The sequence below is a fragment of the Pelecanus crispus genome, chromosome 6 (assembly GCF_030463565.1).
Source record: "Pelecanus crispus isolate bPelCri1 chromosome 6, bPelCri1.pri, whole genome shotgun sequence".
Lineage (NCBI taxonomy): Eukaryota > Metazoa > Chordata > Aves > Pelecaniformes > Pelecanidae > Pelecanus > Pelecanus crispus.
The window spans coordinates 66,626,387-66,639,330 of NC_134648.1; the positions used below are offsets into that span (position 1 = coordinate 66,626,387).

The following is a 12,944-nucleotide window of genomic DNA, read 5'->3' on the forward strand; positions in this document are numbered from 1 at the left end:
CAGCAATGGAAATACCTCTTTGGGTCATAACCTTTAAATCCTTTTCCCTTTCCAGAGTCAGGCTCTTCTTCAACACTATATGTTGTGTTTATAACATTTTAATTAGTAAGGCTTCCTGTGGTTTTGACCATCCATGGGATTATGGTGATAAAGCTCCTGGTTTAAAGATACCAAGCCTTTGTAAGGGATTTTTGTTGTAAGGTATGTGTTTTCCGGCTTGGAAAATAAACATCTTGGTTCATTTTGGTTTAGCCTCTGTTTATATTCAGTAGATGTGAGGAAGCCCGCTGTTAGGTAAATATTGACAGAACACCTCCATACTGATGGCTAGAAGGGGTGGGTGTGTGTATTCATTCCCCCTCATTTACTTGATTTGTTTTTTATATTCTTTTCCTAAAGCACCCATTACAAGTCACTGTAAGGGCATGGGCTAGCTGAGCGTTTGGCCTGATCCGAACTGGTTGTTCGGTGCTGCAGTGCTTGTGAGAGGTGAGGGGTCTGTCAATCCGCTATCTTGCTTTTCACGGTCGAGTAAGTTCAGTGGTTGGTCTCTGCTCCGCGCTCGTTATCACTCAGTGCGATGGGATCTTGCTTGCAGTGCTCCCAGGGGAGCATAGGAAAACGGGTATATTGTTACTGCTACTAATAAAAAAAAGCCTTAATTACGTTTTGGTCTGTTAGCATTATTGCTTTAAGGCTTTTTACATTGCTTTTTGAATATATTTCTTTCAAAGGAAAATTCCATTGATGTATACAGGAGTATAAGAGTAGGAAATGTCATGCATTGGGATGCACCCGAACGACCTTTGTCGTGCTGGTGTTACAGCAGCGGTTGGTAGCACGGCGGTGAGATTGATTTCCGATAGATCAGACCTGACAGGCTTTAACTACCTGAGGCAAACAGTTACACACACAGCGCTTCATCCTGCAGCTCTTCCTCTTGTCTTACTGCTGTAGTTACCCCACCGCTGTAAGGACTTAACTGAAGTTACCCCCAGAATAAAAAATGGGGAGGGAGAGAAAGGGGGGAATCTCTGGCCGGGAAGGGCAGGATCAGGTAAGCTCGGGGCAGGCAGGGCGGCGTGGCGAGGCTGCTGAGTGGGTGAGCAGTGTGCTAGTGCATGCAGATGTCCTCAGATGACTTGGTGGGTTATTTATTCTCCTCTCCCTCCGCGTGCGTAATTTCCACTGCCATAAACACGTGTTAGGCATGAGTGGAGAGGAGGAAAGGGGAAGAGGCTTTTTAGTATTTAACTTTGTAGTTACTTTTGCACATAGTCAGGCACAGCAAATACCCCATAGTTACAGACGTCCAAATTTAACCGTGGACGTGGACAACTCCCTTCACTGAGCAATTACTTGCCTGTTTTTATAGCAGCATTTGGACATTTGAACCATTCATGGTGGTTGTTGCTTTACCAGAGATTAGAGGCTTTTAAAAGTCTGGGTCTCCTAAAGTGGTCTACAGCTGCTTTGTTTTGTAAAATGCTCTCCGCATGCAGAAGGAAAATGTGTATTCTGTAGGAAACTGGCCAGAACGCAGAACATGAGCGGGGAAAGTGTGATGACTTTACATCCTCTGACGCTAAAGGTGAGAGGCACGAGGGGCTGCTGCATTGGCCACCCTGTCCACTGGTAGACTTCAGCGCTGCGCCGACGGCTTCTGCACGCAACCTCTCGCCCAGCGGCGCTGGGAGCCGTTTAGCAGATATGATGGGTGTGAGCTGAGGACCTGCCATCTTGGTGGGTGGGGAGGCTGCTCGTTAGGAGGAAGGTGGTTTTGGTAGCGATGTGTTCCACCATTTCAAAATCACTTGCGCCTCGTTGGAGGGTTGAACTTGCCTGCTCCGTGGTGTGGTGCGTGGGATGGGTGAGCGCCCAAGCCCTCTGAAAGAAGGATTTATTCTGTGGGATGTAGTTGTATACGTAGATCCACTAGATCGGTCTCCTGCAGCTACGCCTGGGCCCAAGGTGTGGCTGAAGTTGTGCTGTGCTCTCCCTCTTCTTTTCGCTCGAGATGGCATCAGGAAATGGGAAGAGCAGTACCCAAAAGAGCTGATTGTGTATGAAAGGCAATCCAGGCCTTGCTGAAGTCAGTCTCCTGCTTAGTAACACTTAGATTTGTTATAATGTAATGTGTGGTGAATATAAGCATGGGTGAGGATCACCTGGAAGACATGCAGCATCTGGTGAAATTGGCAGGGTAGCGCAGCAAAATAGTGTGGGAAAATGTGAGATTTGAGGAATGTTTTAAATATGAATTATGCTTTTAAAAAGGAAAAAAAAAAGACAACTTGTGGCATGTGTTTTAATGAAAAGTGGGTCTGTAAGATGGAACCTGTTGCACTGCATAAGGAGATACTGGTGGCTGGAGAACAGGAGATGGAGGCCAAGTACAGCTCAGAGGAGAAGGCTCAAGGCTGGCCAAGGATGTCATCTACCAGTGCAGGAAGCATGGAGACTTCCCCTACCACCCATGAAAAAGCGAACATCCGTCATTATTTGGACTTCCTGAACCATTTCAAAATTGCAGTCTCCCTGAAGGCAGGCAAGCCACAGGGACACAGAGCAGCGTCCCACGCGGTGGCTTTGCGGGCCAAGTGTCTCCTATTCCTGGTGCAAAGGGCTGGTTTGCTCTTGGCTGTGTGTGGGCTTCTTGCTGCACGGGAGAGCACCGGGGGGGGCCATTACCCCATGCTGATCCTTGAGGGGAACTGTAACAAAACCAGAAACTACATGAGCTAAATTGGGAACATATTCTCTTAAACTCTGGTAAATGGGAGTGCATAAACTTAAAGGGCATCAGCTGTTGGGTTTCTAATGGAGCAGCTGGTATGAAGCAAGCTGGTAACGGGACTGCTTCTTTAGGTGATTTACTTACATGCTCACCACCCACTTACAAACCCTGCTCTTCCCTTTCCGTGCCTTGGAAGTTCTCCTGTACGTGCTGAATGCTGAGACAGGATACTTCGCCAGTTGGGGTGTTTGGCCCCGATCCAGGAAAACACTGAAGTGTATGCTTAAACCTAGATCAAGGAGATGTTCTGTGGAATTTAAAGGTGCGCAAATTCTGTAATAAGGGTTGTTTGGGGTTTTGGGTTTTTTTGGTGGGGTTTTTTTTTTTTTTTTTCCTGGTGATTTTCACATGAAGCTGCAGGATGCTTGGGCTCAGCAAAGCAGCTGGCTCTTGGTCTTTCTTTTGGGGAAGAGGGATGAACTGGCTGACCTCTTGAAGTTCTTCTCAGCCATGTTTCCTATGGTGGGTAACAAGGCTATTGAAATTGTGCAATGATGATTGAATGTTTGGAAGGGATATTAAACCTCTGCACATCAGCTCTCACTTCTGGAGATCAAAATGACATCTTGTGTGTGGGAAAGAGGCAAATTATCTCCCAGCTGCAGGGTTCCTCCATCTTGCTGTCATGTGTTTCTGGTTGCCCACTGACAGAGGCAGGATGCTGAACTAGATGGACCAATGTTCTGATTCAGTCTGGCAATTCCTGTGGTCCCCGGGGCCCTGTTGACTTCAGTGAGAATTAAACACGTGTTTAAGCGCTTCCCTAGAAAGGCAGGCTTTTCTGCGCCAGTCTCTCTGCCCAGCTGCTTGAAGCTCTCAGTGGAGAAAGCAGGTTTCTGTTAAGTGCTTGGATCAGCCCTACCACATCCTTTTTTGTTTTTTAATGGCAAAATCCTAATTTATAGTGCGCACTTCCATTTTAAAAATAAATCCAAGCTGTCTTAAAGTCAAGCCTTGCTCCATGTCACAGTTATGCCATCGGGTAGGAGGTTTCCATTAGTGCCTGTGGAGGGGACGCATGCACAAAAGGCTGGGAGAACACAGCAGAAAAAAACCCTTGAGCTTTAGCTCAAGCCGGCTTTGCTTCTAAACCTGTATGGCAAGAGTACTGAGAGGAATACATCGTGTGGCTCACAGCCCTTTGAAGTGGCTGGGTTCAGTACTGACAGGATGGCTTCCCTTATCTCTGCTCCTACAAAGAGGACCGGGAAATACGCCTGTGATGTGGGGCTCTTACATTTCAAGCCTTGATCAGGTTGACAGCTTTTCCCTTTTTTTTCTTCCTCTAGCGGTTAATCAACAAAAGCTAGTTGAAAGCAGGGAAATGCTCTGAACCCTTTTTATGGGTAAATGAAGTGGTAGGGTAACAGCTGTGTTTGGGTACTGCTGCTGATCCACTGTTCCGGGATGATCTGATGGGTGGGAAGTTTGCTGACTGCCTGTCCTTTCCTGTGTCATTACATCCGTGCAGAGGGTTTGGCAATAGCTGGTGTTTGTCTTGCATCCAGTCCATGCTCAGAACAAGAGTCCTGAGTATGTACGATTCTGTGATTCTGTGTACGTCGGCGCGCAATCACCTCTGGCAGACTCCATTGTGTCCCCAAAATGCACTTGTTAGCAGGGCCTGATCCTATCCTTCAGAAAGCAACTAACTTCAAAACTGCAAATTTCATTTCTTTCTTCTGAGTGTGCCCCAGATGAGGCTTTGATCTGGGAAGCTCAGCTGAGCCTGACCTGCTCTGTGCAAGGATCCCAGAGACCAGCTGGCTGTGATTTGCAAGTCAGATGGCTGCTGCTCTGTGGGAATGGCTTTCTTGATCTAGAGCTCAGTTCTGCCTTTTAAAAGTGACTTGTTTTTGTAAACTGAGCTTTGCTAGGAAATGGTTATATGGCTGAACTAAACCCAGTAAAAAAAAAACAAAAAAAATTGGGGACAATTCAGATTTGAATGCCAGCAGTTCCTGGGTCCCTGCTTCCCAGAACTTTAAAATATTATCTACCCTTTGGAAAATGAGCCCTTTAAGGAAAGCTGAGAGTGGCACATATCAAACAGCTAACAGTCCTTGGAAAAATTAGGCTGTGCCTTTTTATGCAATACAGGAAGCAAAATCACTACAAATGGCGATACTGAAGCGTAGCACGAGAAAGTGGCTAAATGCCGTTCTCCGAGCAAGGCAACGCTTCGGCTTGGCAAGTGGGGCACTGCCCTGCGGGGCTGGTCAGTTGGTTGCACGCAGTCATGTTTTCAGGAGTTATTGCCCAAAAAGCTGTGAGTTATAGTAACTCATTAGCCTTGGGCTTCTGGTCTGTTTACAGCTTGTGAACTAATGGGTTAGTGACATGTCTCAACATGGGAGAGGAGTGAGAGGAAGATGGGAAGAGGCAGCTATTTCTAGATGAAGAATGTAATTTTGAGCTAAAGGGGGCTTTGCAATTAACTTCCTCTGTTGCCTGTCCCGGATGCTTTCCTTGTTCTAGAGCGTGGTCCCCTGACTTCTAAACCAGGGATCTAATTGTGGTCTTTGAAAGCATTTTGTGCCATAGCAAAACCAGAAGTAGTAACTGTGCATGATCATGTAAAAAACTTTTTTTTTTCTTTTTTCCTCTGCACAGGGACCCTCCAGAGGGATCGAATTTTTAAGAACCTCACTCGGAAACGCCAGCGGGCGATGCGAAGGCGAGTGCATCAGGTGAACGGACACAAATTCATGGCTACCTACCTGCGACAGCCTACGTACTGCTCACACTGCAGGGAGTTCATCTGGTAAGAACGGCTCAAACGCGGCGGTGTGGAGCTTCCCGTCCCTTCGTGTTTTGGCGACTGACATGCCACCCCCCATCCTGAAGGAGTCACCTGGTACTTTACCAAGGGCCGCCAATGTGACTTCCTTTGGCCATCAAGTTTAGCAGGGTACATTTATGCTGCAAACTGGAGTCTACTGCAGAGAGGCCAAAGGTGATGTGTATCTGGGATGCTGGAAGCAAACTGAGAGGGTGTGGGGATGGGGCAGTGTTCCTCACTTGTGAGGGTAGATAATATTTCAAGGGAGGTGGAAAAAGTAGCCCAAGCAATCTGAAGACAGACCCCAGATATTAACTTGAGTGGAGCTTTGAGATTACACTGAGAAAAAACAGTTGCTTGAAAGACTAGAGAAAATGCCTGAGAACAGAAAAACTATCGGAGGTGTGGGGTGATACATGTGGGGAGTGGGCAGAGCAGAGAGAAAAAGTTAGATATGTCTCAAAAGAGCACAGAGTGGGAGAGATAATAACAGGGTGTGGGCTGCTGGGATCGGTCTAAGAAGTGTGGTGTGTTGTAATAAAGTGAGGTATTTCAGAAACTAGAGTGAGGGGGAATATGGGGAATAACACGCATGTTGACAGCCTGTCCTGTAAGCTACGGCCCTCGCGGTGCTTTGCTACGCTCTCACACCCCTGCGCTGAATTGCACCATTATTGCGGGGCAGTTTTGCCCCAGGGATCTGGTTGTTTGGGATCCTCTTGCATTTTGGCTCTCTCTTCTGTAAACAATCTGCAAGAAGACTGGCTTTCTGACGCTAAATTATGTTCATACTTTGTTTTGAACAGGGGCGTGTTTGGGAAGCAGGGATACCAGTGCCAAGGTAAGGTGCTCTGCTCCTGCACGGTGTGTGTGTAGGATGTGCTGGCTCAGGAGCACTCTCCTGTGCTGCTGGGACACCTTGTGGTTACAAACTTCTCTAAGTCACCCCTCCTCTTCCTCCCCAGCCAGCCAAAACTGCATTTGAGCAGGTGTCGGGCTGACGGCTTGCATGCACGCAGGAGCAACCACCTACATTCATGCAAACACCTAGGGGTCCAGTTGCTGTGTTTCACCCACAGTTTTCCTCCTGTGCAGATCCACCAAGTTGCTGAGTACATGCAACATCCAGCTAGGCTTGAGAGATCCAGGGTCCCTTCAGGACAGTGTTCAGCTGGTGTCCTGGCTGGGGCTAAACCACGACAGCCGGTATTGGGAGACAAAGTATCCTACTGGAATGGCCACCCTCTTCCTTCCTCCACCTATGTAGTTCAACAAAGTGAAACTAGGAATGTGACTTCAGAGGGCAGCCTTGTGGGCTGGCGCAGCACTTTTGGCTGAATGCATGTTTTGGCTGAATGGCTGTGGAGATGTATGTGGTGCTTGTTTGCACTTAATTATTGTTCTTCCTTTCCCTTTTTCTATGGTAAGATTTTTTTTTTTAATTTTATTTTTATTACTTCCCTCACAGGTATGTGGTCACTCAGTATAGCCTTCTAACACAGCCTGTTTCTTGCACAATATAATAGGGCACTGGTGTACTCATATGAAAGGAAGCTGCATGTAAACAAAATGGATATCCTGCATAAAATTTCTGGGTGAAGGTGAATGTTATCGGTAGACCTATGAGTGCAACCTTGAGCCGGCAACAAACAGAATAGCGTGGGACCCTGCAACACATCTGCAACGTACAGTTTCTGTTAGAAAAATCTCCTTATGTAGACAGTAGCTACGGCCCTTGGTGGTGCCTACAGTGCACGCTGGGTTATGGAGTGGAGGAATCCAAGTTCATTCCAGCCAAGCCACCTTCAGACCTGGAGAGAACCCAACTCTGCTTTAGGGCTGATTAACCCTCTTGATGGGGACTAGCTAATTAGCCCAGACACAGCACCATTCTGCTGCAGTTATCCAGCTCCCCAGGTCCAAGTATTGCACTGAGCCTTAATGACAAACTAACCTGGGCAGGACTCACTCGGGTATCTGGTGTAAGAGATGCTATGCTACTGAGATGTAGGGATGGCTTTTGATATCTCAGACCTGTGTTCTCTAATGTTGTTTGTGTATGTTCTGAGAAGTACTCTCCGCTGTATAATTTCAACAGCATTTTTTTAGTTCATTTGTGAAGCTACACTGTTATTTCTGTGGGCATCACCCATATTTTATATAGGCAGCTGTTTTCTAGGCTGTATGAATGATCCAGTGCAGAATTTCTGTTGCGATGGGTTGGAGATACATCTCCAGATTTGTTACGAGATTTTGGAAATCCCAAGCCACTGATTATTTTTCAGATCTTTACTGTGTCCTGATGATACAGCTGAGCCTTAAAGAACCCAGCTGCTGGGTTGATGTGTTCTGAGTCTTTCAACAGTTCTTTTCAGCATGCCTCTTTTATTTCCTAGTATGCACCTGTGTTGTACACAAGCGCTGCCATCATCTAATTGTTACAGCTTGCACGTGCCAAAACAATACTAACAAGACCGATCTCAAGGTAAAGTCATGGTGGTTATTTTGGGTCATCATCATTTGTGAATCCTGAGGTTTTCTGGGTTGCTGGGGGTTGTCCTATAACAGAATTTGCTCTGTGTTATCTTTATTCATAGATTTTAAAGTGTGGAAGAGTGATAGGGACATGCATAAAGGCCATGCAATATCATCTGGTTGTTCTTCTGTTAATTCCAGTAACTAGTAGGATGAGCACAGAGTTTAGGAAGGCATGGTGTCTTCATTGGAAGACATCAAGAAATAGCAAATCCACTGTTTTCTGTGGTAATTGTCTTTCATTATTAACTGTGTTGCCATCAAAATTTGGTGCCCAGTTCTTAATGTGGATTTCTCTGGCTTTAAAATTTAACCATGTTTTTTTGATATGCCTGTCTTTTCTGGTAATTTAAAGTGCTCATTTAGTCAATGCTCCACGCCTTTACTCTATGAAATTATTTCTGTAACAAAGAACCCTTGCATACCTTGTGTTTCTGAAGGTTTTCTTTCTTGCTAGTTTTGGCTGTGTTTGACAGGAGTAACTTCCCCACATAAAACTGCCCTGTAGATTGCATGTCTCATTTCTGTAACTGGAAATTGTTTAATAACTGTTTGAGGAAAATTCAGTTGAAATATTTTTAATCTGGATGTAGCTCTGTATTGTGTGCCATGCAGAAACCTTCTTTGCAGTGCAGATAAGCAATTGCCTTTGCTCGTTATTTCTTGCCTCTGAACTGCTGAGCTAGACTTAAAACGACCCCTTGCCAAACCAGATGAAAATAAGTTAAAATGCTTAAGGCTAAAGTGCAAGTTAAATGCTGAGTCTCCTCACCCCTCTTTTAAGATTGTGAAGGGTTTATAACGCCTCTAAGCTACATTAAAAGAAGACAGAGGTGAGGAGGCACCGCTCACTTTCAACTCGTCGTTTCAGTCGCACCCCTGACTTCTCTTTGTGAAGCTGTGGGTTGCCCCTCAGTCTTCCAGGATCTGCATGTTGAGACACAAAATGGAAAGTAATGAATAGGTTCAATGGGGATGGGTTTCTTCAGCCGATCTAACATTTTCTAAGGTGTCTTTGAGATCTGCATGATTCACAGTTGGAAAAGAGCAAGGTTAAAAAGGAGATGAGAACAAGCGATAAAGTGAAAGGTGGGCCTGAAATGAAAGACTGTTAATAACAAGGAGAGTGAGAAGAGGAATGAGAGTTTTAGAAGGAGCTGGGAAAACTATTCTATATTAAATTTAATAAACTCAACAGTTTGACCTAAAGTTACATTTGCACGTAGTATGCAAGTTAATAATTTGAAAACTGGTTAGTTCGAAAATGCTGTAGCTAACATAATTTGTATGTGGCACGTCAGTGTGATAGGTTTGTGATAAGTTAATTCACACTTCTAATTTTAACTTGGTTTTAAGAATTTAAAATTGGCTAGGCAGCGCTTTTTAAAATCTGCTTTGTCAGGTAGTCCAGCCTGACCAGCAAATAAACCAGAGCAGGCTCGCAGTGGGTGAGGTTGGTCACTCACTGTTCACTTGCAGTAAACCTCAGTGAGGTGATGGATTGGGACTTTTCTGAGCTGGAATTATTTTCATAGTTTTGCACTTAAATGCCTGTATGTAAATGAACTTCAGCTTATACATACGTATTTGAATTTTAAATCTGTGCTTTTCTTTTGGTGCCTCAGGTGACTGAACAGAGGTTTGGAATCAACATTCCTCATAAGTTCAGCGTCCACAACTACAAAGTCCCAACTTTCTGTGACCACTGCGGTTCCTTGCTCTGGGGAATCATGCGACAGGGCCTACAGTGTAAAAGTGAGCAGCTTCTTACTGTAGCCTTTTCACAAAACACATATATTTTTAGACTCTCGATGTCGGCTTCATTTGCGCAACCTTTAAGAGAAAGCCGAGCAATGAATATTCATCTTTGCAAGAGTTAACAAAAACGCTGATCTACTTTTTAAGCTCAGGCTTCCAGCAGGACTCTACTTTGCAGTCTCAGCACAGCTTTGTTTAACTGGAATTATTGAAAACATTCTTGGGTATCGCTGCTTCCTGCATTCATTTTTCCCTTTACCTGAAGGCTTTTCCTCAGCTAATGAGATAAAGCAAACAAAAGGCATCCAAGGGGAAAAAAAGGTCATTGCTTTAGGTCGACTGCCCTGTCTGTCACACTGTTAATTGATGACAAAGCATGTCCTGGTGCTATGGTTTTGTTTCAGTGATGCAGACTGTAAAATCATATGGGTAACAAACAAGTTTCCATTTGCCTTCATCTCCCACAAGAGGGTGTATGTGTGTCCACGTGCGAGAGCAAGAAAGATTTTAGTTTCCCACTGAACAATATATCTTTAAAATTAGATACCTGCAAATGCAGGGGAAGTTTTTTGTGAATTCTGTGGCATTATGAATCCTAATTTTACCTGCAGGCATAGCTGCACTAGCATATATATGTCTGACAAACGTGTGCTTATGAATAGCTTCAGGCAATGTGGCATCCTACTTGGAGAGTTTGGGATATATTCCTGATTTTCAGGAGTTTATTCTGTTATGAGAGTCCTAATCTTATTTCTGCTGAGATAAGTGGCAAAAATCCTTTTAGTTTAAAGACACAGTGTAGATCCAGATAGGTATATTTCCTGAAGCAGAATTGCTAAATTATTTTTCAGCAATAAATCCCTCCAAGTTATTTTAATTGTTCCTTTGCTTTTACTTTCCATTCCTACCATCGCCCCTGTCAGTGTGTAAAATGAATGTCCACATCCGATGCCAAGCAAACGTTGCTCCGAACTGTGGGGTGAACTCAGCAGAGCTTGCTAAAACCTTGGCGTGCATGGGTCTGCAACCAGGAAGCATTTCCCCAAATTCGGTGAGTCTTTTTCTTTTTCTTTTTTTTTTTTTCCTCCTCTATTTAATACATTTACAGCTGAGTTATGGTAGATGGTGTTGGGTGGTGGATGGCATGAGTAGGGTGTTATTGTCTGTGGCTTGTGGCAAAGGCTTTACCTGGAAAATGGATGTCTTACATCCAGGTTTACCCTGATGGAGGCTTTAGTCTATAGGTGTTGCTCTGTTGTCTGCTTATGTTTCACAGTGGTGTGGCTCCATTGACTCTTTTATCTGTTTGGCATGAATGGAGGAGAATAAGACCCCAAACTAATTAACAGTCAATATAATTAATGCCATACCTTTTTTTACCTTTCCCGCAAACACAAATGTACTGTTTGCTTATGTGGCTTGGAATAGAGCATAGGAAGAGCTCAGCAAGAAGCCTAGGTTCTCTTCCCTGCTTTGTCACTGTTTTTCTGAGTCATTTTTGGGGAAACTGTTTCACTCTCCACTACAGTTTCCACAACCTCATCTCTGGTCTTTGCTGTCCAAGCCAGGGTCCTAGTGAGCTTGTTGCCAGGGTTGGGACATATGTGTACAATTTCTGTTTGTCAGTACTTGAGGCATCCTAAAAATCTAGCTGTTGTATATCTGGGTCTACTCAGAGAGTTTAAAACACACTGTAAGAGCTTGAGTGAAAATGCCCATAAAGTTAATGGAAATCAGAGCTGTCATTTGATAACAAGTTTTCATCATGTTTCCTTTGCTAGCTCTTTTGAAAAGTTAGTTTGCTTGAAACCACAATAACCCATAATAAAATGTCACTCTATTTATTTTTATTTGACCAAAAAGAAAATACTAAAGCCCAAAACATACTTGCCAGACCTGGTAAATCTTGTCATACAGTTCGTCAGCTACATTGGTTGACCATGATATGGTATCAGCCTAGCCTTCTCATTAGGCTGTACTGGCCCTTTTGGTTTCAGTTGTTTTGTAGCAAATGAGACTTTCTTATCTTCACTCTTCATGCTGTAGCAGTTCAGGGGGACAGTTATCCTGGGAGTTACAGGGAAACACAAGTCCCACACTCCCTTCTCAGTTCTGTAAAAATCAGCACTTGTTAGTATTTGTTGTTTGCATGATCTGCACATCAAAAGGAGCTGAAACCAGGAAAATAAAAATCTGTGTTTGGTGTTTAACAATCTCTTCTCATTATTTGTGAGCTAAAGGCTCGAGGTAAGTGTTCAGACTGTGCTGTAAGCTTAAATCTGTTGGGAGTTTTGCTGGGTGCTGTCCTGAATGCTCTTGGTTCTTTCCCCATGGCTGGGGTTGCCATTTCTGTGGCACTGAGACAAGTCTTCTGTGCAGGAAGAATTTTGCTTTACGCCAAAGTAGTCACAAGGTGGAGCTCAAGAAGTCCGTGTGACTGTTCCAGCTAATAAACTGAATAAAAGTGCTTGTGGTTTATATGCGTACTCATACCTGGAGAGCTGTGAACAGAGGGCAATGGAGGTTGACTTGATCTTCGTATACTGCAAGAACAGAATCTCTAGAAATGTGTGCTAATACCATTACAACTCCTGAAAATGCAGACACCTCACTGCTGGCATGGGAGTGAACAGCCTTCCATCGAATTTACAGCAGCGGAGGAAGCCAGCAGTCCAGCCGGGGGAAGGAAAAATATTTTGAAGTTTGGGTCCCACTGAACTGGGCTTTGAGTAAGAGTCTTAAAATCAGGTAGAAACCTAAGAGATTCAGATGAAATTCTGCTCAGGTTCTAGATCTCGCCAGCACTTCGATATTGCAGAAATTATGCAGTCCTCCTCGCTCTGATGTTAGCTAGGAGACTTGGATTTCCACACTCATTGTCTTATTTTTCTGGGGAGTGAGGATGGAGAGAGGCAGACTTGCCTCTTGGATCTCCTGGGCAGCGGGTTTACAACTTAAAATGCCCAGGTCAGGAACCAGTGTTGACATCTCGGCGCAGCTCTGCGCACAGCCGAGGGCGGCCGGTCACACGTAACAGCTACGCGGGTGGTGGTACCAACGTGCTCTCTGCTC

General features: G+C 44.6%; 1 protein-coding gene across 1 annotated transcript in view; it reads left to right on the forward strand.

The window, feature by feature from the left end:
• The window catches only part of PRKCH (protein kinase C eta), a 119,295-nt gene that overhangs the window by 44,357 nt on the left and 61,994 nt on the right, over positions 1-12,944 (forward strand). The window contains exons 3-7 of the mRNA XM_075711817.1: positions 5,411-5,561; positions 6,386-6,420; positions 7,976-8,064; positions 9,740-9,869; positions 10,796-10,923. Of these exons, the coding sequence (XP_075567932.1) occupies positions 5,411-5,561; positions 6,386-6,420; positions 7,976-8,064; positions 9,740-9,869; positions 10,796-10,923 (533 nt within the window). The remainder of the gene's footprint in view (positions 1-5,410; positions 5,562-6,385; positions 6,421-7,975; positions 8,065-9,739; positions 9,870-10,795; positions 10,924-12,944) is intronic.